Source organism: Benincasa hispida, chromosome 5, assembly GCF_009727055.1.
Source record: "Benincasa hispida cultivar B227 chromosome 5, ASM972705v1, whole genome shotgun sequence".
In the NCBI taxonomy this organism is placed as follows: domain Eukaryota; kingdom Viridiplantae; phylum Streptophyta; class Magnoliopsida; order Cucurbitales; family Cucurbitaceae; genus Benincasa; species Benincasa hispida.
In genome coordinates this window covers 50,557,599-50,583,473 of record NC_052353.1, presented here as the reverse complement: position 1 = coordinate 50,583,473, position 25,875 = coordinate 50,557,599, and the positions used below count along the sequence as shown (strand labels likewise).

The following is a 25,875-nucleotide window of genomic DNA, read 5'->3' as shown; positions in this document are numbered from 1 at the left end:
GATTTTAAAAAGTATATAAGATTTTGATATAATATTCAATAAAGATAATCGAATTTGGAGATATTTGAAAATATATAGGATTTGATATAAGATTTACGAATATTAAATAATATTTTGGAAAATGTATCTTAAAAGCCAAAAATAATTAAAAAAAAAAAAAAAGTTAATTTTTTTAACAAAATTTTGAAAATTCCGTGATTGTTCGAGTAAAACTATTTGAACGAGTTTTTTTTTTTAAGGAAAAAAAAAAGTGCTTGTAAGATAAAGTGTTATTTGTGACCATTTTTCATGTTCTTTTCATCTATCTTATCTAGTTATCTTCTTTTTACACCCACGCCCACGATAAAAGATTACGAACAATATAGGGAATTACTGAAAATTATCAAAACATCAGGGCCTTTCAGCAATAAAATTCTTAGGGCACGTGCGTCGGTGGAACTCACACGAGTTGAAAACCATTGGCCGACGAGTCCGTGACAGGCTTCGTAAATTATTCCAAGCCCTAGAGACGGCATAGTTTTTCTCAATCTTCTTCAGAGTCGGATTGTCGAAATTTTCTTTCGATTGATTCTAGTTTTTGATCGGAGTTCGTTAACCTAGCTTTTCAATCATGCTTCTTTCTCCGGGTCATTCTCCCCGGCACATCTCATCACCATCGCCGTCGACGGTTTCCGAGAACGTGATCCAAAATCCACAGAGTTCGTCTTCGATTATTACGCCTCAGAGCTCTAGGAAACATCCCAAGGTTCTTGATGAGGATTCTTATGTGGAAGCGATTGAGAAGATTATCGAGCGTGATTACTTTCCCGACATTTCAAAGCTCAGAGATCGTCTCGATTGGCTTGAAGCGATTAAAAGTGCAGACCCGATTTTAATCCGAGATGCGCAGTTGAAGATCATGGAGCGTCGTGGTCAGAAGGTTAAACGTTTGAACCCTGATGGTAAGTCTCAAACACCTGGTTCCACTTTTATGAGAAGTTTTACTCCTTTTGATGAATTTGAGGGCAAAACCCCGAAAACGCCCGGCTTTGGTGGAAGTGGAATTGCCGGTGAAACAGAGGAGGGTGGTTGTGATGATAAGGTGGTGGATGAATCGTTGTCGCTTGATGAGTTTTTTAGGCAATATACGAGCGAGGATAATTTTAGTTTTTCAAAAATTCTGGAGAAAGATAATAGGAAGAGGAAGGAGAGATACGCTTATTTGACGGAGGGTGAAAAGGAATATGTGAAGTCAATTGAGGATGTGAAGAGAGATAGAATAACTGATGGTTATGGAACTTCCGATCAGCCGCCGAGTACCTTGGAAGGATGGAAATATACTGCAAAAAATTTATTGATGTATCATCCATCCGATAGAGGTGAGGCTCCATTGACAGAGGAAGAAAGGGCTGTTAGATTGAAGTGTCTAACCAAAGAAATTAATCGATCAAGCACTCGGTTCCATGGTAAAGTGATGGATTCAAGGCCAAAAGAAGATGGTACAGTTGAAGTACTTTATACCCCAGTGGCTGGAGCTACGCCACATCCTGTGCTGGATAGAGATGGGGATAGATTGAAGAAGTATGATTTGGAGGATTTGAGGAAGACCCCCAATCCATTTTATGTAGAATCAGGGAAAAAGGCTGAGAATGGCTACAGTTTTGTCCGAACGCCGTCGCCTGCACCTGGTGTTGATGAATCTCCCTTTATTACATGGGGTGAAATTGAAGGAACGCCCTTGAGACTAGATCCTGAGGAGACGCCTATTGACATTGGTGGTTCTGTTGATGGACCTCGTTATAATATTCCATGTCCAGCTGCTAGAGATGAGAAGGCTCATTCACTTTCAAGGGAGGCCGCAAGAAAGCTAAGGGAGAAATCGAAGATGTTTCAGAAGCCTCCGTTGCCATCACCTGTTAGAGGGGGAAGTGCTAGCCCAAGTGTAAGGAGGACCCTTTCTCCAGCCGCCCAGAAGTTCGTTAGGAATGCAATAGCCAAGTCGTCATCTTCATTTGACGAAACCCTTCGAGCCAGTTACAGAGGTGGAAGCCCGAGTGCAGCGACACCTAAAAGCGGGAGGAGTTTGTCTAGGTTTGCAAGAGATGGGAGCTTTGGCTCTAGGTCACCTTCTGTTAAAGAAGGTTCTAATCCTGCTTGGTGATGTAATTTTTCCAATCAATATAATATAAGTGCTTCATGTAAGCCCTTCCTAACAATTCTGTCTTGAAGGTTCTATTCTAACAATTCTGTCTTGAAAGCCCTTCCTAATGTCACTTTTTTCTTGTAAGGTGTATAATGTCAATGAAAAGAGGTCATTTTTTTTTTTTCTTTTTTTGGATATTTGAAAACTAACGAACCACCCATTTGCTAGTCCTGGAATCTTAAATGTGGCTGCCTCTTCTGCATTTAATTTCTGTAACGTTGATTTGATGAATTTCCTCCTTCAATTACTAAGAACGGGGATCTCGAGCTGATGATTAAATGAACTGATTTCACATTGCACTGGAATGGCAGTTTCATCATTCAAGAAACTAGTAATGTAATAGTTAAATGCAGGGAATTTTCTGTTGAGGACCAGAGAATGAACACGAAGTACGATTATTATAATAGTTTTTAGTTGTAGGCTCAAATTGTGTTATATATTTTTGTAGTTTTTCTTTTCCCTAATATTCTATTCAATGCTTAATGGATGACAGAAAGAATCTTGCCTTCGAAGTTATAACTGGTAGCGTAAAAGGAGCAGTTGATTATTAAAGAAGTTGTACAGTATCTCACTCTGCAGTGAACTTAACAAAAGTAAGTTTTGGGATTGAGAAAAATGCTGCAAGGAAGCAAGAGCCACCCTCTTTCCAAAGCATTCTCTCAAGCTTTCAGAAGCCGTGCCGTCTTGGGTGTATTGGCGTTTGAAATGTAACTTCTTCCATAATTCAACTCTTTCTCATTATTGTTTAATCTCTTTGCTAATTTTCCTGATTCTTTTTTCCAGGTATTGGTTCCCTGTCAGATTTGATTCACCTACTCAAATGGGAAAAAAAATTATAATATATGCATGAATACAAAGGGATAGAGACGAGGAGAACCCAAAAATATGGTTCACATGACAAGGGAAAGAGGGAGGAACCCAACCTTATTCTAATGGCCGAGGTGTTTTTACAAGTTCAAGAATTCAACTTTTCAGCAACCGAGAACGTTTTTGAAGCCTTAAAATATGGATATAGAGATTACACTCGTGTGGATTTGACTTTTGACTTTGAAGGAATAAAAACTGCACGAATGTATGTGGACAGACTTAATACATTTTCCCTCTTTTCTCTCATCCATTTTCCTAATTTAACATTGGTTAATGGATTCTAGAATCTTTGGTTGTAATTATTTCTTCGATTCCTGAAATGGGTGCCTGTCATTTATGGCCATAAGAAGGCATAACGTTACTCACTATTGGAATTTGCTTTAGTTCAAAGAATCCCCAACTCACTTAGCTCTCTGAAACTTTCATAAATTCTGGTTTGAAGGTCCTTTAGGAGTTCTGTTGATGGCAGTGATCAGCCCCAAAGTCAGCTCAGTGGCTTCTAGTCCTTTCACTTCACCGAATATTGGGGTTTTGCTTAAGATCAAGATCATTTCATGGTTGGATTCACTGTTTTTGAGATTATATTGCTTCGTCTTTGATTTTGCCTTGATTTCTGATTAACTAGATTATGTCTCAGGAGCCAAGAAACTGGTTTGCCTGTTTCTGTTCGGATTCGTGTTGGGGATAGGATCTTCCACCTCCACAAGGTAAAAGATGATTTCGAAAATATATCAGTGGATGTTATTCTCTTCTTTCTTCTTTCTTCTTTCTATTCTTTTCTTTCCCCCCTCTTTCTAAATATCCAACATCTCTCTTCATATTCAACTGAGAATATTAAATTTTAAGCATGTTTGTTGTCACTCTGCAGCATCCTCTCCTGTCAAAGAGTGGATACTTTCAGAAACGGTTGAATGAATTGACCGAGTATGAGCTCCCATCAGACTTTCCTGGAGGACCCGAAACCTTTGAGTTACTTGCACTATTCATCTATGGCTCCTCTACTCTCGTTGATCCTTTTAATGTCGCAGCCCTCCGATGTGCTGCAGAGTTTCTCGAAATGACAGACGATTACTGTTCCAGTAACCTATGTGAACGATTCGATATCTATTTGAATCAAGTGGTCTTCCAAAGCTGGGATGATACACTAATTGTACTCCAAAAATGTCAACAATTGCTTCCTTGGTCTGAGGAGCTTTTAATTGTAAGCCGTTGCATCGAATCGCTTGCCTTCATGGCTTGCATGGAGATCCTTGACCCCGAGAGAAGACGAGACCAACCAGTTGTAACGATGGATGCATTGGCTAGTCAGGTTTGGAGCTGTGAAACAGTGAAAGAAATCTTGTGCCAAGATCTTTGGATCAAGGACCTCATTGCTCTGCCATTTGAATTCTTCAAAAGAGTAGTGGGATCCCTGAGAAGACAAGGTATGAAAGAAAAATATGTCAGCCCAATCATCGTTTTCTACGCGAACAAATGGATTCTTTCTGAAAAAATGCGCCAGTTCTGGGAGAGTACTGATGAGAAGGTTGCCGATGATGAAGCAATTGAAAAGGTTTCATATATCTTACAAGGTCTTCTTGATCTTCTGCCTATGGGACAGAGGACTAGTAGAGTGGTTCCAGTAGGCTTTTACTTTGCATTGCTTTCAAAATCACTTGAAATTGGTCTAAAAAGTAACAACCTGCAAAAACTGCAAGACCAGATAGCATCAGTATTACAGTTTGCCCAAGTGGAAGACTTTCTTCTGCCGAAAACTGGGGCAGGCTCGGTTTCTTCCAGCATCGAATTAGCTACGATGGAGAAGATATTAGAGACATTTGTATCTTCTAACATGAAGATGAATCACCACCATTCTGGAAGCAACTCAATTGTAGCAGAGTTGTGGGATGAATATCTGACCTACATAGCTCCTGATCCAAAACTCGAACAGAAGCGATTTGTGGAACTAATTGAAAAAGTGCCTGGGGCGTGGCGAGAGAATCACAATCACCTTTATAGGGCAGTAAATACATTCCTGCAGGTAAATCTTGATGAAACAATATATTCTTCATGACATAACTCTTTAATAATCTGTTTACCTTTTTCATGAAATGCCGTTCCATATGAGGTTTAGACCCATTTACTCATCTGCATATACCAATAAACAAGATTCCAAATCAAATAGATAAAGCATTGATTTTGTCAAATACTACACTACAAATGGGTCAAACAAATTTGTTCTATTTTGGAAAATGCCAAATTTCTACCAGCTTTTTTGATCGTCATAGACTTGGTTTTTATCTTTGGTTCTGCAGGCACAATCACAACTTTCCCAGGAGGAAAAATGGGCAGTGTGCAAGTACCTCAACTGCCAGAAGCTATCACAAGAGGCATGCATTGAAGCTGTTCAAAATGAGTTGATGCCACTTCGCTTGATAGTTCAAGCGCTTTTCGTTCAGCAATTGAATACCCAACAGGTGTTCAAAGAGTGTTCAAGCTCATTTAGGTTTGCACGTTATGGCGAATTCTCAGGGAGCCTTTCGAGCTCTAGATTTCCGAACTCGAACAGCCTGAATCTACGAGACAGTCCTTATACAGATGGAGCTGATCCAAACAGAAGAACTTTAAGCTTCTTGCTACAGAAAGACCATGTGATCCAGACACATGAATCCTCAAGAAATGAGTACGAGTCAACAAGTTTCCGAATCCAGAATCTGGAACAAGAGCTGATTTCTTTGAAGAAAAGCATTCAATGGCAGACATTATCCAAGAAAACGGAGACAATGTCAAGCAGCAAAGCAGAAGGAAGAACAAAACTGCCGGATGTGGAAAGTAGATACTCAAGCAAGAAAAATAACTCACACGAACAGGTAACGGGGTGCATCGGCTCCGTTAACTTTTCCACTCAAAGAAACTATGCAAGTCGTCTATTTAAGATCTTCAGCGGAATACGTCTATTTGGAAGTAGGAAACAGAAAAGAAAGACGGGGTTTCCGGCTCTTTGGCGCAGGTCAATGTATCAGATTAACCATCGGCTGGATTTGTAAATGAGAACAAATAACAGGTCTTTAGAAACCAGTTATGGAGAAATATATAAAACAATCGTGTAAACTCAAGTATGTTAAGAAGTAAAGGAAATAGCTATTTATTAAAATTTTCCCTACATGTTTGCTTCTTTAGCATTTCATACACAAATTAGACCACATTTACTTTTCCAGAAATGTAATCAATCAAACACTCAAAAAATGGCCCGAGTAAAGAAGCTCTCTATTGATTAGAATGTTGTAAAGTATGTGCAATATCGCTCTCTATTGATTAAAATGTTGTACAACATGTGAAGGATGGATATTTGAATCTTTTACTCCCATTTAGACACGGATCCATATAGGAGTCAGATGGGGCACATGTGCCGTCTCATTATTCCCACAAGCTACACGAGTCCACCAATTTTAATCCTTCGAAAGTATTTGAAATACGTAAAAGAAATACCATTCCGACAATATTTTCAAAGGAGTTGTAAATGGATCTGTGTGTTCACCAATTATTGATGGTTCTAGAACCCGCATGGCCCAATGATCTTTTATATATTTTTCCAATAGTAATTCTAGATACTATTGCATGTAACGTAGGCTTAGCGGCTCTAGAACTATCAATGATTGGTGAACCCGCAGATCCATTTGTAACTCTTTTGGAAATATTGTTGGAATGGTATTTCTTTCCCATAGGTCAAATACTTCGTATAGTTATTGGGTGTTCTTTTAATCTTTTTATTAAATAAAACTTTTAAAACCAAACATGTCAAGATGGCCGAGTTGGTCTAAGGCGCCAGTTTCAGGTACTGGTCCGAAAGGGCATGGGTTCGAATCCCATTCTTGACATTCTTTTCTTTTTTTTCCCACCTTAATTAATTAAAATTTAACTGTTCTACACCACCAGACAAACTATTTAATATAATTGTTTTGTCACATAATATCATCATATTTCATGATTTATGATTTCCATATATACTCACATCAACATGTTGATACACTTATCTAAAGTTATGTAATTTATTTTATAGGTTAAACAATTAGCATCAAAATAAATTGGATACCACTCGGTTTTTCAACGGAAAAAAAAAAACCCACTTCGGTCTACAATTCAAAATTGTATATTTCATTTTTTTAAATGTAAAAAAAAAATAATAAATGGTAAAAATTTGTCTAATCCTGAATTCAAACAAGGGACCTCTAACGTGTGAGATTAGCATGATAACCATCTACACCACATAAACAAGACATTTTTATTTAATTCTAAAGTTTGAGATGATACATTTTACGAGACGAGTTGAGATGGCAAAAAATAGAGTGAAAAAATTCATTGAATTAATGTTATTTTGCATATTTAATATTTATTAAATTTCTAATATAAATATAATATTTTATGACAGTGTTGTCATAACAAATATCACAAAATTAGAATTTATCGCCCTTGATATTAACGGCAATAATTATTTGTCATGGGTGCTTGATGGAAATCTTTTTGGATTCTAAGAATCTTGGAGTGACTATTAAAGAATGATACGACATATAGTCAGAATAAAGCCAAAGTTATGATTTACTTTCGTCATCATCTCGAGGGATTGAAAATGAGATATCTTACAATAAAATATCACTGTATCATGTTGACAAATTTGAAAGAGATGTATGATCATAGAAAAATAGTTATTATTCCTAAAGCTCGCTATGAGTGGATGCACTTGATGTTACAAGATTTCATATCAGTAAGTAGTTACAACTCCACATTATTTAAAATCAGTTCGAAATTGTTGTTATATGGAGAGAAAATTACTAATGTTGATATATTGGAGAAGACATTTTCTACATTTTATGTCTCGAATATGCTTCTACAACAGCAATATCGAGAGAAAAGGTTTTTGACAATATTCTGAACTAATTTCATGTCTTCTTGTGGCCGAACAAAATAACAAGTTATTGATAAAAAATTATGAATCTCGACCAATCAAAATGATACCAATCCCTAAAGTGAATACTGTGAATTTTAATAATAATGTTATTTTGCATATTTAATATCTATTGAATTTCTAATATAAATATAATATTTTATGACAGTGTTGTCATGACAAATCTCACAAAATTAGAATTCTTCGCCCTTGATATTAACGACAATAATTATTTGACATGGGTGCTTGATACTGAAATCCACCTGGATGCTATGAATCTTGGAGTGACTATTAAAGAATGATACGACATCTAGTCAGAATAAAGCAAAAGTTATGATTTTCCTTCGTCATCATCTCCACGAGGGATTGAAAATGAGATATCTTACAATAAAAGATCACCGTATCTTGTGGACAAATTTGAAAGAGATGTATGATCATAAAAAAATAGTTATTATTCCTAAAGCTCGCTATGAGTAGATGCACTTAAGGCTACAAGATTTCAGATTAAGTGATTACCACTCCACATTATTTAAAATCAGTTCTAAATTATTGTTATGTGGAGAGAAAATTACTGATGTTGATGTGTTAGAGAAAACATTTTCTACATTTCATGTCTCGAATATGCTTATGCAGTAGCAATATCGAGAGAATGGTTTTAAACAATATTCTGAACTAATTTCATGTCTTCTCGTGGCTGAACAAAATAATGAGTTATTGATGAAAAATCATGAATCTCGACCAATTAAAATGATACTATTCACTGAAGTGAATACTGTGAATTTTAATAATAATCGTGGTCGAGATCGTGACCATCACAGAGAAAGAAATAATTATTGTTTTTGTAGTGGTCGTTTTAATCATTCAAATTTCAAAAGAACCACACAAAATGACCACAAAGGAAAAATTCCACAATATAAGAATTAGTCATTGGTCACATACCCGTTGTAGGTCAAAACACTTAGTTAATCTCTATCAAACCTCACTAAAGGAAAAAAAGAAAAATGTGGAAGCAGATTTTGCATATAAAGATAATGACATATTTGACTCATCCCATATGATAATTTGTTTGAAAGATAACTTGATGAACTTATTTATAAAAGCATTACCTACTGCAACATTTGAAAAATTGGTGCACAACATTGAATATGGCGACTCAGAGATCTTAAATGATGTTTTCATGAGGGGATCAAATATATTCTTTTAAAAGTATAAATTATATGAAATATGTACTCTTTTTCCTTTACTATGATTTTTTTTTCCATGGGTTTTTTCCTAGTAAGGTTTTAATGAGACATATTTCTTTTACATAATTGGCATCTAGGGAGAAGTGTTATAAATATAATAATAATAATAAAATAATAATAATAATAGATGTCCATTAGTGTGATGTTTAGTGTCGCAAAGTGTCATTTTTTCATTACCACATGTGTTGGCTATTGGGTTTTATGTCCTAAAACTCGTGGTATGTAAACGACGAAACTTATTCTGAAAATTCAATAAAAGGTGTTATTGAATAAATCTATTGCTTGAATAGAAATCCAATAAACCTAAAAGTCCCTTGACTATTGGATGAATATTTGAACTTTATGTGGAGACATAAAGGTGGATCAGGTTCGAGTAAATAGTTAAAATGATCTATAAGATTGAGTACCTTATCCTGGTAACACTATTGGATGTGGCCTACTATGTAGTTGTTACAGAGAGTTGTAAAGTGTTACAAGGAGTTGTAGGAGGAAGAACCGATCGTGTAGGCGATAAGCAAGTGGGAGAGAATATGAAGCTATCGCGTAGCAAAATGCTTATCGATCGCTTAGAAGAAACTACACGATCGTGTAGATTTGACTGAACAATTGTTTAGAAAAAAAAGTGACGAGTCTATTTTTAGAAAAACAATTGTTTAGAAGAAACTACACGATCGTGTAGATTTTACTGAACAATTATTTAGAAAAAAAGTAGGCAATCATTTAGCAAACACGACACACTATACGATCGTTTAAGAAAGCTAACCGATCGTTTAGAACTTAGTGTGCAATCGTTTAGGCGCTAGGTAGGCATCGTTTAGGCGTGAGGTATGCGATCGTTTAGGCACTGAGCGGCTATCGTATAGGCTCTCGAAATTTAAGCGATCGATTACTTTTTCACACCAACACAAACCTTCCAATCGTTTTCCGAACGATTCAAAATGAAACAAATTTCATTTTTATTCATCAGTTACCATAACTGATGCTGTTCCTCACTAACGCACATCCGTGATAGATTTTAGGTTAATTATCATATAATTAACCAATTAAATAATTAATAAATATAATCATATTATATTTTTACCCTATAGTTTGATATCATGTATCTACTATAGTAATTTCTCCTCTACTTGATGTAAATCATATTTATATCTAATTTCCTAAAAAATAATGTATCTCATACATTTAATCAATTATATCATATATAATTAAATTAATTAGAATTATTTAAATTGTTTAAATAATTGTTTATTAATTTTATTAGAAAATTAATTTTGATTTTAGAAATAAAATATGATTTTAAAATCATTTTGGATTTATGAAATTGAAAAATTACACAAACTTGAAAAATGGGTTTTTCAAGTTCACCTTCAACTAGCTTACAAGGAACCCATCATCTCTTCCTTGATTTACTCCAAGCATGAGCTGCATCCTATGCATCACATCTCTTTGCATGATAGTCTGCAATATATTGAATAGGTTTGGATTGAAGAATAGGTTGTTGAACCGATATAATTTTTTTGAAAAATTCTTGAGAAGAAGGTGTTCTTCAATTGGTTGGTTCGGTGAGTTTCTCCATATTCCCTTTGATTCCAACTTATTTTGAGTCACACACTCAATCTAGAGCACCAAGAGAATAGTAGGGAAGATCTTGTGGTGGTCTACACAAGGATTTGGAGGATTTTGCAGCTGAAAAATGGAGATTTCGATGGTTCGGCCAAGGTATGTTTTTGAAATCCATTATACTCTGTTTTAACATGTTTCTTTTCAGCCAAAATTAATCCATTAGAGTGTTTATGGATCATGTTTTCTTCGCTGTGTGCGGTGTCGATCCAACAATGGCCATATGTCATTTATCTACCTATGCATAGTATCTAAGTATGCCACTTCCTACTTGCTAAAATTTCATATAAATAAATGGTCATTTGTGGATCTTGTAGATATACATACATTGGTTGAAATTCTATGAATTTCTGGAAATTTTTGGAGGAATTTTCTATAATTTTTCTTATTTATTCCAAAATTTTAGTTATTTTATTTATATATTTGTATATTTTTCGTTGTGTCTTGTTTTTCTACTTAAATTAATAACAAACAAGTAATTTATGCCTTCGAAAAGATAAATTTGAAATAAGTTTATTTTTAGGATTAGAAAAGTCGGCGCCTGATTTTCAAAAAAGAAAAAAGGAAGAAGGAAAAAGAAGAAAGGAAAAAAAGAGAAAAAGAAAAAAAAGAAAAAAGAAAAAAGAAAAAAGAAAAAAGAAAAAAAAAAAAGAAAAAAGGAAAAAAGGAAAAAAAATAATCGTCGCCTGAGAGATTCGAACTCTCGCGGGAAAATCCCATGTACTTAGCAGGCACACGCCTTAACCACTCGGCCAAAGCGACAATTGTTGAAAGCAGATGTAAGTTTTCTATTCAAGTAGTCTTATAAATGAAGCACAAGGAGATTTTACTCGTTGCTATTGCTGATCACAAAAAACTCGATTTTTGTAAATAGAAAATTATTGTCAACCTTTAATGTAATATACCTTAATAAAAATTTTAAAAAGCTAGATATATGTTGTTTCTTTTTATTACTCCCAAATGTTCGAATGTTTTATTGACACAATCTTCGATTTTTTTTTCCTAAAAATATTAATTTGGTCACTCACTATTAGTAAATATTAATATTAAATATTTATTTTAAAAATTAAATTTAGTTAATGATTAATAATTTAAGAGAGAGAAAGTTTCTAATTTCTCATCTAAATTTCTAAGGAAATTGGTATGTTCGTGTTCTCTCTCTCTTTCTCTCTCAACAAATCTCATTAATTATTTAGCCCAAAGGGACATCGTCATTTAATTTTAAAAAGTTTCAATTAAATTTATCATGGCATCCCAATTTTTTTTATGTAATTTAAAATCAATTATCTCATAATTTAAAAGTCAAATTGAATTATTCTTAAAATTTATTTCGGGGAAAGATTTTGGAATTTAAATTTATAATGTAAATTTTGGTTTGATTTATGTACAACTGAATTGGGTTTTGAAACTAATTTTGGTCCAAGTCACAATTTCCTTAAATTAAATTGGAGACATTTGGATAAATTGAGATAAAAGAATTAGACCCTAAAGGTTTAGTTTAATTTTTCTGACTTAATTATTCTAGATCTTGATTTAAGATTGTGTTTCGCAAAGAGAAGATAAACTTATTTGAGCTTGTTTTTGGGCCTAAATTCGAAGGTAATTAATTTGAGTACTGGAACCCTCTTGTGCCAAGCAATAAAATTTAAGGATAATTTTGATGGTTCTAAGACTGTATGAATTGTGATGCCTGATTTGAGAGGATATTTGAGCTTATCTTAAGTATATTTGAAGTATGTTATGAGCATGAGCATGAATTAAAATTTTTATATGATTTGGTAAGAGGATGTTTGAGCATGTTGTTATATTCGCATGATTGTGGGACTTCTGTTTTATGATGCATGTTATTTATGATAGTTATGTTTGCCTCCTACCCGTAGTCATATACCAACTATAGATTAGTGTCTCCTTTAAGATTCATTAGAGGTTAGTGATCTCCTTCAAGACTTCACCAGATGTTTGTATTTCCTTCGGGAATCCCTAGAGGTTTGTCTCATTCGGGAATCACTAGAGGTTAGTGTCTTATTCGGGAATCACTAGAGGTTAGTGATCTTCTTTGAGATTTCACCAGAGGTTTATGGGTACATCTCACCTACGGTGGGCCGGGTTAAATTATTCACTAGATGGCCATCGAAGAAAAAAGTAGAGGTTTATGCACGTCCCCACTAGAATTTTGCATTTATTGGACACAAATATTTAGCCTGACCTCGATAGTGGGGTTTGCTTACTGAGTATTTTATACTAATTTTTTCTCATGTTTCTTTTTTAGGGAAAGGTAAGAACGCACTTACGAATGATAGGCAGAATTTGTGATCGTGTCACTGAGACTAGTCAGAATGCTTCCGCTCATGTTTTTTCTATGTCTTCATGATTTTAAACTTAGTCAGTTGTTGAATATATAAAATTTTCAATTCTTTTACATTTTTAGTTGTTATGAATGATATTTCCTAGTGATGTTTAATTTTTTTTTAAGGGTACTCTGTTAAATAAATTTCATTTATTTACTTTTTATAAAAGTTAATTATTTTATAACATTTACTTGGTTTTTTGCAAAATCATAAAAAATGTCGTTTTGAAGTGTATGTCTACATATGGTAATGACCTAGTATAAATCCTAGGGAGCCGAGTCATTATATTTATAGTTTTTAACATGGTTTAATTTAATGTTTCGTGGTGGTTAAATTTTTTTTTCCCATTTTTTTTAAAAAAACTTCAACGAACATGAAACTCTGAGATCTTATTTTGTAACTATTTGATTTTTTGTTTTTTTGTATTTGAAAATTAAGTCTATAGATACTATTTCAATCTCTAAAACAAAAAAGAAAATGATTATGAAATGACACTTAAATTAAACATGTTAAAACGCTATAAATTTAATTAAAACTTTTTAAACCACAGGTGTTAAATTGCAAAATATTAAAATACAACGAGCAAAATTGAATTTTTAAAAACAATATAAATCAAACTTTTGAAACTTTCACTTTTGTGCCGAGCATTAACCTAATCGACATTTTAAAAAATGTTTACACAAAATTAACCTCAGAAAAATGTCAAACATGTCATCGAATTAAAAGACAAGAAAATTTAAAAGTTTAAGAATTTATAGACAATTTAAAGTTAAAAAAAATTATTAAACATAAAATTAGAATTTTGGTTTAAATACTACTTTCGCCTTTATATTTTTTATTTTTGTTAATTCTAATTTTTATATTTTTAAAATGTTCATTTTGGTCACTATGTTTTCAACTTTGGTTCACTTTGGTCATGTATTTTCAAAATGTTCACTTTTATCTCTGTAATTTTAACTTTTATTCATTTTGGTTCTTAAACTTTTAAAAAATAAATATTTTGATTCCTTAAAAATGAAGTAAAAATGGAAATGACGGAACTAAAATTGTCACTTTTTTAAAGTATAAAGACCAAAACGAATATTTTGAAAATACAGAAATCTAAATAAACTAAAAGTGAAAATATAAAAACTAAAATGAGTATTTTAAAAGTACAAAAATCAAAATAAATGAATACTAAAAATATAGAGACCAAAATAGTATTTAAACTTAAATTTTTTTAAAAACTTTCAAGGACTTACCGAAAATAAAGAAACTAAATTTCATGAATACCTAATTATTCAATTTACCCTCCCCTTTTTATCCTATATATATATATATATATATATATATATATATATATTATAAAAAAAATGTAAACAAAAAAAAAAAAATCCACTATAAATATTTTGAAGGAAAAAAAAAAAGTCAAAGCAAAAGAGTCATAGTCTCTGTATCATCTTCTTCAGGTTCTTCATTTAGTTATAGCTTCCACTTTCCTTCTCAGAAGCTCCAATCAATCCTTCTCTTCTCATCTTCTCCTCTTGCGATTTTCTGCAAAAAACCACCCATGAATTCACCTCCAACGCCACACAAATCCCTACCAGCGTCGAAAGCCCTAAGCAATACGCTAATTTCGCGTACGATCCACTCGCCGCCATCGCTTCAAATCCTTGGAACACGTTCACCGTTCCGATCACCACGCACGCATATCCAACGAAATGATGGTAAGATTTCCAATACTTTCTGAATTTGTTCGTAGTTTTCGGCCTGAATAGCAGCGCCAATGTCTGTAATCCACCTAGGGCAAATACCGCAATCCCTAATTTTCTGTGTAGCGAATATTCAACTCCTGGTGAAAGCTCCCCTAATCGGATTCCTATCACGAATCCGATTGTTCCTAGAGCGAATCCAGCGAGTTGGACTCCGGCGTGGGCGTAGAACCACGCCGGACCCAGGGTTTGTACGTGTCGGAGGTATCGGGCTGTTACGGCGCCGATTGGGAGTAGGAGTCCCCAGGATACGGCATTGAGGATGCCGTGGATGACTTTGAGTGTTTGGATTTCGTCGCTCTGGCTTGCGGCGGTGCCGGAGGCGACGTCGAGAGTTGCGATTGAAGAGAGGTCGTCGGCCGTGGTTGGATGGATGGTTGGGGAATAGCCTTGGACGTACAATCCGCGGTTCCAGATGAGATGGATTTTGGTTTTGTTTGGGATGAGTTTTAGTGTGGCGTAGATATGGAGGGCGGCGCCGTTGTGTACGGTGGCCATTTTGCCTCCGTACAAGGCGGCGGAGGAAGAAAGTAGACGGATGTCGAGAGGGCGAGAGAGAAGAGGGGTTCTCTGTAACTTTACAGTTGGGTCAAGAATGTAAGGGAGTACAACAATTTGGCCGGAGTTTGGATCGGAGAAGGCGATTAGAACTCGAGCTCCGGTCATCCCTGGCGACGAGGGGTTGATTCCCCAGCCGACCCAACCAGAGGGAGAAATGAAATTGCCGAAGAAGACAAGGTCCAACGTGGCATTGTGAGGGTGAAAAGTCCAAGCAATGGAAGCTTGTTGGGTCGGGAGATTCATACATTTTTGGAAGGTTTTGGTGGCAGTGACGGTGGTGCAATGGGCGGAGAGTGCGACGGAGATGGAAGAACAGAGGAGGAGAAGGAGGAGATGACAACGGAGCATGGTGGCCGGCGGTGGTGGAATGAGAGAATGGTGGGTGGAAGTGAAGGGGATAATGAAATAAAGTGGAAGAAGTGGGAATTATGAGTATAATGTTTGGTAATGTAATGATGTATTTGGAATTTGAGCAATTTAGACGCATTGAAGGTTGAAAATGATGCATCATTATTATCCCCACTTAGCTACTACTTTAGGGAAATTTCTAAAATTATCACCAAACTTTGCTTTGAAGATAAGCCACTCCTCATTAGTATGCCTTAGTAGATAATTAACATCCATTTTCCTCTTTCTTGAATTAATCTTATATTTGGATTAACTAGTCAATTTGAGTCTGACTCGATTGGTTAAGATATATACTTTTTCTAAAGAATTATCATGGTCTATATGTTTGAATTGTTTATTAGTGAATAGCAATATTTTGAACAAATTATATTCTCTAATTATTTTATTTTATGTATTTTAAAAATATAATCAGGTTTATTGTTTAAAAAATTGAGAAGTTTTTTATTTTTCATTATTAGAAAATATAGTTTGAGAAAAAAAGAAAAAAAAAATTGCGGCGCTAAAAAAAAAAAAGAAGATCCAAATGAAAGATAAAGTTAATTTTGTCTTTTGTCTTTCATTTTATTATAATTTTACCTATTTGATAAATGTTTTTACTAATTTACTATTTTAATAATTTTTTTGTTTAATTTTTAGTATCTATATTTTAACCTTAATTTTAAATTTGGGAGGAAATATCAATTTTTGCCCTCTAGTCAAGTGAGCCTTGTAATTTATCTATTAAATATGTAGACTTTTACAAGTTAATGAATTTAGACCCTCAATTAAGATTTGCTTTGAAAATTATTTATGCATCAATTATAATAATACATTTTATTAGTCTAACAGATGAAGTAAACATGTAAGAATGGAATGCGTAAATGACTTTCAAACATAATATTAATAAAAGATTTAAATTGATTCACTTTTAACAATTTAGAAATTTAATGAAAATAATTTATATATTTTGTACGATATTTTTCAAACTAAGTTTGAATGACGGTGTAAATGGATAGAGTATAAATTGATACAACACCCAAAATTTAAGGATATAAATTGATATTTTTTAAAAATATTATATGTTCTTAAAATTTCATCATCATCCACGTCCTTTGGATGTTTTTGTTACTTATTAAAAAGTAACAAAGTTTTTAACCTAATAAGTTTTTTCCCTAAAAACAAAAATTTAAAAAAACCATGATAAACTATATGGCTCTGGCTACCTTCCAAAATGAGTTTAGAAAGCTAGTAGGCATAAGGAAATTTCTTATCATTTTTCTATTTTCAATGTGAATAATATTTTAAAATTTATACCAAAAAAAAAAAAAGAAAAAAACATTTTTGATCCATCTGACTTGTCCTACTCCCACCCTTACACGATGATGAGCTCATTTTAGGCATCTATAAATAACCCGCATTCAATTTAATTTAATATTGCTAAATGTTTAGATTCTCTCAACCCACATTTAATGTAATATATTTTTAAAAAATTATAAAATACTCTTTTGGTCTTTCATAATTTAAACTCACACTCAGTTTAGTCTTTGTGATTTTAAAAGTGATATATTTAGTTTTGGGATTTGTTTGAAGATGATTTCTAACGAGTTCTTGAAGTTTGAAATGAGTTATTAATTAGTCCCTAGGTATTAACATAGGTTAATTGGTATATTATCGTTCGTTAAGTTAACTAATAGTCAAATATACTCATTTGGAAGTCAATTCAATATCAATTTTAAACTAATCAAATATATCACTTTTGAAGTTCTATAAAACAAAATAAGAACTAAATTTAATTTTTTTTTTTTTAAAAAAAGGAAACATTTTAAATTTAGGGACAAAAATTATTTTTTGTTTTTAGTTAATTAATTAATTTAACCCTCAACTCACAACTGAAAGTTATTGGGCTTTTCTCGGATGAAGGGCGACTTATGGAATGAAATTGGTGGGCTTTCTCTTGGAAGTAGCAGTTCGGCTTCCTCTTCGTAATCTGTTGGGTCGAGAGATTCATAAATTTGTGAGTATTCTACGTTATAGCCTTTAACGGTGGCCTATATTTTATGAATGTCATTGCAGTGGGTAGTACTTCTAGGGTTAGTCATTAATTTATTTTCAATTTTACTCAACTTCTCAAAATATATACAAAATTTATTTCAAATAATTTGCATTGCCTATAACATAGTTTAAATCACTCACAAACCTATATATACAATGTATATTGACACGGTATACATTGTGAAAACTAGATTTTTCGCATATGGAAGAAAGAAAAACGACGGAAAAGAACTAGAAAACATTGAAATAATTAAAAAAAAAAAGTTTGAAAAATCAAGGGAAATATTAAATATATGCATCTAACGTATAAGTTTGAAAAATGATAATTAAAAGAAGAGATACACAAGATTAAGGTTACAAGAGTCCAAGAAAGATTAGCTAAAATCTACTAATGAATAATTTAAATGTTTGGACATTTATTATTATTGGGGATTATGGGTATTTAGTTGATATTTGGAATTTAAGGAATTTAGAAGCATTGTGGGGTGAAAATAATGGATCATCATTATTCCCTCTTAACTACTTGAGGATATTTTATTTGAAAACTTCTTCTCACCAAATTTTTCTTTGAAGATAAGTTATACCTTATTGGTATATGGTTTGGTAGATTATGCAGATTCCATTTTTTTCTCTTTCAATGTTGGATTAATCCTAGTCTTGGATTCAGAATAATGATGTCTTTGATCTAATTTAATGTAAATGTAAGGTTAAATTACATTTTAAAACTTTTAAGTTTAAATTTGTTATTGTGCCCTTTTGGGGGAAAATTCATTATCATTCATACATCTTTTCGATGTTTTATTATTTGAAGGAAATTCATTATTTCTAATTAACAAAAAAAAAAAAAAAAAAAAACATGTCACTTCCTTTCATTTCTTATTCGATAATCGATACTTATTTTGTTATAGCTATTGCACCCCTTAAAACAACTATTGACCTAGCTATTATTTCGTCGATTAAATGTATTATAAAATCAACTCGTGTCAATCAATCGAATCTGTATGATACATAATCCATGATCTGTTTGTGAAAATGTAAGAAAATCAAAGTGCCTATCCGAGTTACGTTCAAATTGACTTCTTTCTAATGTTCATGTCGGTTTTTATTTTTATGATTTTGGACTTTTTCCCTTAATACCGAAAACGAAACTTTAATCATTTTTCCCTGACCCTACTTAACTTACTTATATTTTCACTTTTCCTCCTTATTGATTTGAATAATAATATGTAGTAATCTGCAATTTGATGTCATTTGCACTCTTATGTCACAAATTATCAATCCTAACCAATCAACAAGTTTTTAAATTAGATTTAGCAAAATAAAACTGTTAACAATCAATTTCATCATCATTCAAAGCTTTGATTAAAAGTTAAATAAAAGGAATTAGCATGTAGCAACATAAGTCACATGTAAGTTCTTGATACATCAATTAAAATTAACAGACAATAAACACAAATTTAAAAGATTAATTAAAGAAATGACAATTAAGAAGCAAAATGGCAACATGAAGCATAACACAGCTAACATGCAACTCGTTCCATCAGCTTCTCAACTGATTTTTAAAATGCCAAGATGGTTAAATCAAACAATACTATGAGATTTGTACGAAAATAGAAATGGGGCTTACCTTTACTTTAGCTAATTTTGGAAATTTACTTATATTTCTACTAGTGATGGTTTATTTATATTAAGAAAACACCAATCCTAATTAATTAACCCTTTTCTATTCACTACAATAAAAACAAGTTCCATGATTCTCAAAATCTGTCGTTGAGATATTTCTTGACTTTTTTTTTTTTTAATCTTTGAATCTACCATTAATGAAAGTGTATAGATGAGACATGAAAAATTAGTCATTATTGGTTATTTCGTGACATTTTTTTTTAGAATAGGTGATATTATTATATAACAACAAAGGGATCCCATAGCCTGGGGTCAAGGCATTAAAGCAACAAAGCACAAGCAAAAACAGGGTAACAAAACAAAAACAAAGCCAATAGGATAAGATCAAAACAGAACCAACACATAAATGCAAACTCGCAAACCACCAAGGTGAAAGACAGAGAAAAGAACCCAAAACCCCACAAACTAGGGGCTACAACAAAACAGAGAACAATGTGAAGTTCAAAAAGAAAAAACATCCGTACACACATTAGATAAGACCAAGAAGGTCAACCCGTCAAGAAGTAGCACGAGCACGAACCGTAGAGACCATAAGGTGAACCAGAGTAGACATCGACCTCGGTCGACCTCCATGCAGTCGCCAATTACGCTCCTGCCAGATGTAGTATATGGAAGCACACCAGAAAACACGGAACAACTTATTACGCACCCCCCTTACCCAATCCCACTCGGCACAACCAACTCAACTCTACCCAACTAGCCACCCGATGTGTCGAACCCAATTGACGTAACACACTAGACCACACCTCTCTCCCAAATCCACACTTAAAAAATAAATGTTCCCGTGACTTCACAACTCCCCCACACAGAAGACACCTCTACTCTGACAACACACTCTAACTCCTTAACCAATCCCGCGTACCCAACCTGTCCCTCACTGCTATCACGCACAAAAGGAGTGACGCGGAATACCACCCCCCGCCACACAAAATACCAGCCCACGACACCCTAGGATGACGAGGACGTATACTCTCCCAAGCACTAGCGATAGAAAATCAACCACTAGCATCCGACACCCAAACCTAATAATCCTCTCCCTTCACCCTATGCCCCACTACCTGGATAAAACCCTAGATCTCAAGCAGCTCCCAAGACACTATAAGCCACCTCTAACCTCCCTCACCATCTATGAACTTCGACAACCGCGCTTCCAAACTACTCCTTGCATCATGAACCACCGTAGACCCATATGAGTCCAAAATCGCGCCCCCCGGCAGCCAAGGATCCCACCAAACAAAACAAGACCGTCCATCACTAACAATCATCAAACGAACCAGATGTTTGAATCTATCTCTACTTCGCAAGATAGCTCTCAAGCCCTAAGACCTCCCAACCTCACTCCGAACAGCCCACAACGACCGTCCACGCAAAACATACGCCTCCACCCACGCCACCCAAAGTGACTCGTGACATTTTAATACAACAAACAATAAGCATTTATTGACATTGATTGTCTATCACAGTGACATTTTCTATGACAAACTATTATTGTCAATAAATAACAAAAAAATTGACATTTTCTTCAATTAAACCATTAAATTGACATTAGAAATCTGTCATAAAAACATTAATAATGATACATTTATATTGTTAATAATGCCTTAGTGGTGACAGTTTCTAAATGTTATTAAATTACATATAGTAACACTTATTTATAGTCATTGAAGTCCAATTGATGACAATATTCTGATAGCTCTAAAAAAGAGCTATTATTCCTAGCTTAATTCGGGCTTGTTGTGGGATGTTATGTGTTTATTGTCCTATTTTGTAAGTATCGAGCAATCAAGAGGTAGAATTGAGTATTTGGAGTTAAACGAGGTTAATTTGAAGCAAATTGAAGTTGATTTGAGCATCTAGTCTTCAAAGGAGCAAAAAGACCAAAATGCCCCTGCTTCAGCGTCGCAACGCTCATCCCTTGCTTAGGTCCAACGCTTGCCTGACGCCAGAAGACAGAATGTTGGTTTGTAGGGTTGTTGCAACGCTCTGATTGGAGTAACGCTACCCATGTTGTCCGCGCGCGTGTCTTCTTTTGTCTAAACACAAGGCAACGTTATAACACTGCGATTTATCCTATAAATATATCTCTTCGCCTTTAGGTCAAGGTGTGCTGAATTTGGGGGTTGAATTGATGGACACAGAGGTTGATCTTCATTCTTCTTCTTTTCCCTTCAAATTTTAGTATCTTTAGGTTAGTCTTTCTTTTTTATTTTAGGCTGTAATCAATGATTCAGATGTTTATCTCAGATTTGTCTATGAATTAAGAGGTAATTTCTATCTAACTTCTTTGAACAAGAGCCTATGTCTAATTTCTTGAGAATTATGTAATTAAATTTGATGTTCTTCAATTCTATATTTTATTTGAATCTTGGTGTAATTAGATTTGCATTTATGTATTGGACTAATGACCCTATCATAATTGCATGTCTCCGCTAGTTAATTTCGAACTCGCGCATTTCCTTGTGTTCGTCTATGCTTGAATTTACCCCGATGGTAAAAGATTAGATGTGAATGCTTGAATTTATAGACTAAATAAATCTTGGTAATGCATATTTAATCTAGATTTGAAGAATAATTTGGTTAATTTAATATGGCTTTTCCTGCAATTTAACCGATGGGATTGAATCCTTATTCTTAATGCATATGATTTTTAATTCTATATGATCACTGAGAAGCCAGTAGAATTAGGAGCATATAGTTCAATTAAGGTATTGGCTTTCTATCCTTAATTGATAATTAGGACACTTGATTAATTTTGATTTAATTGATTTTCGGCCTTAGTAGAGATTAGTTAAGTCGAATCGATTTAGTAGTAGTGGATGCATAGGATGGAATATTTGTTCAATTATTGATTTTTATGATAGAAATTGCATATGATACTCTTTCTTGCTTTAGAAATTAGATAGGCTCCTATCCTAGATTACATTTACCCTTTTATTTCAATTTTTCGTATTTTTTCTCTTCCACATTGGAACCCCCATTTACCATTCTAGTTAGAAAATTAGTTTAACGAAACAAATCGTGCTTACCTACGGATCGACTCAGACCTACCACTATTGCTTTGTTTTAGTAGTGATAGGAGTAGTTTGGTATTTACAATTTTTCTTTTGATCATTAGGCTTTTGGGATTAAACGATGCCCTAAAAAAACCTATTGTCATATTCCAATGTCATAAATGTATCTTATGATATTTATGAAATATCAACAAAATGTTAATATAATGATAGATAATTATTTGTTTCATATTTGTCATTACACCTATGTTTCCTCCATTTTTGACATAAAATATGTACACAAATATAAATATGAACTTCCATATATAACGATAAGTTGTGTAACGTTAATACAAGGGAACTATACACAATGAAACTAGTAATCAACTTTGGTGAAGTTATTTACAAATATAGTAATTACAACAAGTGTTGGCACTAAACACACACACACACACATATAAATAACTTACTTGATGGGACGTTTTCTCGCTTCAATAAGTTTGTGCCAAGACCTAGTAAGAAAATATTCATTTTAGAATTTAACTGAATATATCCATGTCAACAAACACTCAAATCTACACTTTAATCATATAGATAAGCTTCCAATGAAACTTTAAGACAAGAACGATATTTAGAGTTACAATATAACTACATAAATAGGCTCAAATCATATTGTAAGCTCCAAATCAAACTTCAATAACATAAATAACCTTCAGATTTAACTCATTTTTCAAAAATCGTATAAAAGATATAACAACTAATAAACCAAATTATAACAAAGAATAAACCTCAATCTTGCTCAAAACATTAATGTTAGAACTTACTTCCAAAAAGTAGAAATACCCACACATGGGTCTATTAGAAAGAATATGATTAAATAAGATAAATGTTGTATCAAAATTAAAACTTATTCGTTTGAATTGGGGGTTGTGAACAATTGAAATATGTATCTCTTGAATACAAAAAATATCACAAAAAAATCTTCCTAGAACTCAAGCACATTAAATTAGCCCAATAAGAGAGCAAGAGTAAACATGAATCCTGAAGCATGCCACATAGCCAAAAGCATAAGACTCATAATACATAGCACAAAACATTCATCATGTTCAAAGGAGACTTACTTTGACAAGAATCTTAAAACTAAATTTGAACATTCTAAACAATCTGGAACTACAAGCAAAAAATTTAAGACTTAATTAGAAACAACGATCTATAATCAAATTTAATTAGAAGTAAAAAACAAATACAATTTACAAAGATATTCATGCAAGTAAAACACACAACATACAAACATAAAACAAACAAACCCAAGGTATAATTATACTTACTTGATGTATTACTAAAAGAAAATCCAAGTCCTGCTAAATAATAATAACAAGGTCTAGAGGTTAAAACTCAATACTAAAATTTTCGTCAAAGTTGAGAGGTGTTCAAAAGGATTTAACAATAATTTACTATAAGAACGAGATGTCTAATTGGAACGTCATATAGTTACTTTTAGAAAGATTGTAAGTAAGATACACCCATTTAAGTATAAATTAAAGAATTTAAAAATAAATAAATCATATCTAAAAAAAATTGCATAAAGTATAAAACATATATTTACACAAACCACCAAAACATGAAGCAAACCTGTTTGCTTGTCTAGAAAAAAAGAGACTATTTTGCACTCCTATAGTCACAAAAAAATGACACAAGAACAGGAAAACAAAACATATACACCATGTATTAAAGAACATAAAGAAAATAAAAAAAACATATGACTATACTTTTTCCACCATAAGATGATCCTAATTTACTTTTAGAAGGAGCAATCAAGATTATCCAATTCTAATAGAAAATTGAAAGTTATATGCCCATACTTTAGCAATATCATTTTAAAATATAGTTATAACCGACAACTTAAATAAACGAATAAAGTTAATACCTCATCTGTTGTATAATTAGTTCCTATTGTACCCTTTTTTCATAAATTAGTCTATTAGTAACGTGAATCATTACCAGTATGTTTTTCTTTCATATTCCCAATCTTCTTCGTTGAATCGAATATCTACTTCATTTTGATTTATTTGTGTTTAATATAACAGATGGTTAGTAAATCTATTCAAATAAACTTTTAAAACACACGTCCATTTTACAAATTTTTTAAAAATCAATTTCTTCTATGTTATAGATAATGATAGACTCAGATGCCATTTTTTTAGTAAATTTTTAATTTTGAATCATTATTTTATCTTTAAAAATCAAGACTTATTATATTTCTCATCATAACTAGTTTTTGTATCATTAATTTTTAATGACAATTAATAGAAGTCATAGATTGATGACACTAAAAAACAATCATGAAATACAAAAAAAATCTAAAATTTTACCTCTTCTGCCAAAAGCATTTTTTTTTTTAATTTTCAATTTATTCACTCTAAAAAACTGGCTCTCTGTAATGACTATTAATTTTAGTCATGAAGTGAAAAAAATGTCAAAAAGTCGAAAATTCTAAAATTTCACGTCGTTTTCCACTAAAATAGTGCCTTTTTTTTTTCTTACATTTAATGATTGCTATTTTCAATCATAGATTAATGATGTGAAAAAAACAGTCATAAATTTCAGAAAATCCAAAAAAATAAAGATAACACTTTGTGAAATATCTTGATCAACAAAACATGATTTGAGGAAAGAAGAAAACAAAATCACTGTATAACTCAAACAAAAACTTACTCGAGTTTTGTAAATGTTCCCATGCAGAGCATCTGAGAGATATCCCATGGGCTAACTAATGAATCAACACTTCCAGTTGCAAAATACTTATGATTGCAGCTGAAGGAACTCTTAACGAAGAGCATCCATGAGAGCGTTCGGATCTTTCCGATTTCATTATGATCGAAATTACTACACACACATTCTATCAAACAGTTATGCAATTCATACTAATTAACGATATGCTTTGATAAATAAAATACAAGGGATTAATTTCACATACCAGTTGAAGACTCTCTTCAATTTGAACACAAAAAACAATGGAAGCAACCTCTACAATCTTTATCGCCCAACAAAATAATCGGCTACGGTAGCATGATCGTCTACACGAACTACAGCAACACGAACAACCACGAGCAAGTAGGAGCGGGGACAACACCATCACTTAGAGCCCTTGGTATTCTCGGGGTGAGAATCCAAATCGTGGTCTTTGTTGAATTTGGTAGAGGTTGGAGGAACGGGCTGAACATGTTGACGATAAGTAAGTGGGAGAGAAGGCTATCGTATAGTGGATG

At 33.1% G+C, this 25,875-nt stretch overlaps 3 protein-coding genes and 2 non-coding genes across 5 annotated transcripts; 3 read left to right on the top strand and 2 right to left on the bottom strand.

Annotated features, from left to right (window-relative positions):
• Positions 1–466: 466 nt before the first annotated feature.
• On the top strand, positions 467–2,195 carry LOC120077800 (splicing factor ESS-2 homolog). Its single transcript, XM_039031840.1, has one exon. The coding sequence runs from the start codon at positions 611–613 to the stop codon at positions 2,138–2,140; it is 1,530 nt and encodes a 509-aa protein (XP_038887768.1). The 5' UTR covers positions 467–610; the 3' UTR covers positions 2,141–2,195.
• Positions 2,196–2,429: 234 nt separating this feature from the next.
• LOC120077799 (BTB/POZ domain-containing protein At5g48130) lies at positions 2,430–6,191 on the top strand. Its single transcript, XM_039031839.1, has 7 exons — positions 2,430–2,571; positions 2,676–2,889; positions 2,966–3,254; positions 3,492–3,606; positions 3,687–3,756; positions 3,918–5,069; positions 5,344–6,191. Exons 4-7 carry the CDS (start codon positions 3,512–3,514, stop codon positions 6,073–6,075), a joined length of 2,049 nt encoding a protein of 682 aa, XP_038887767.1. The 5' UTR covers positions 2,430–2,571; positions 2,676–2,889; positions 2,966–3,254; positions 3,492–3,511; the 3' UTR covers positions 6,076–6,191.
• Positions 6,192–6,825: 634 nt separating this feature from the next.
• On the top strand, positions 6,826–6,906 carry TRNAL-CAG. The gene has a single exon. It is a non-coding gene; the product is annotated as a tRNA-Leu (tRNA).
• A 4,608-nt stretch (positions 6,907–11,514) lies between these two features.
• TRNAS-GCU lies at positions 11,515–11,596 on the bottom strand. Its single transcript has one exon. It is a non-coding gene; the product is annotated as a tRNA-Ser (tRNA).
• Positions 11,597–14,443: 2,847 nt separating this feature from the next.
• On the bottom strand, positions 14,444–16,211 carry LOC120077973 (cytochrome b561 and DOMON domain-containing protein At2g04850). Its single transcript, XM_039032116.1, has one exon. It carries the CDS (start codon positions 15,840–15,842, stop codon positions 14,640–14,642), a length of 1,203 nt encoding a protein of 400 aa, XP_038888044.1. The 5' UTR covers positions 15,843–16,211; the 3' UTR covers positions 14,444–14,639.
• Between the last annotated feature and the right edge of the window lie 9,664 nt (positions 16,212–25,875).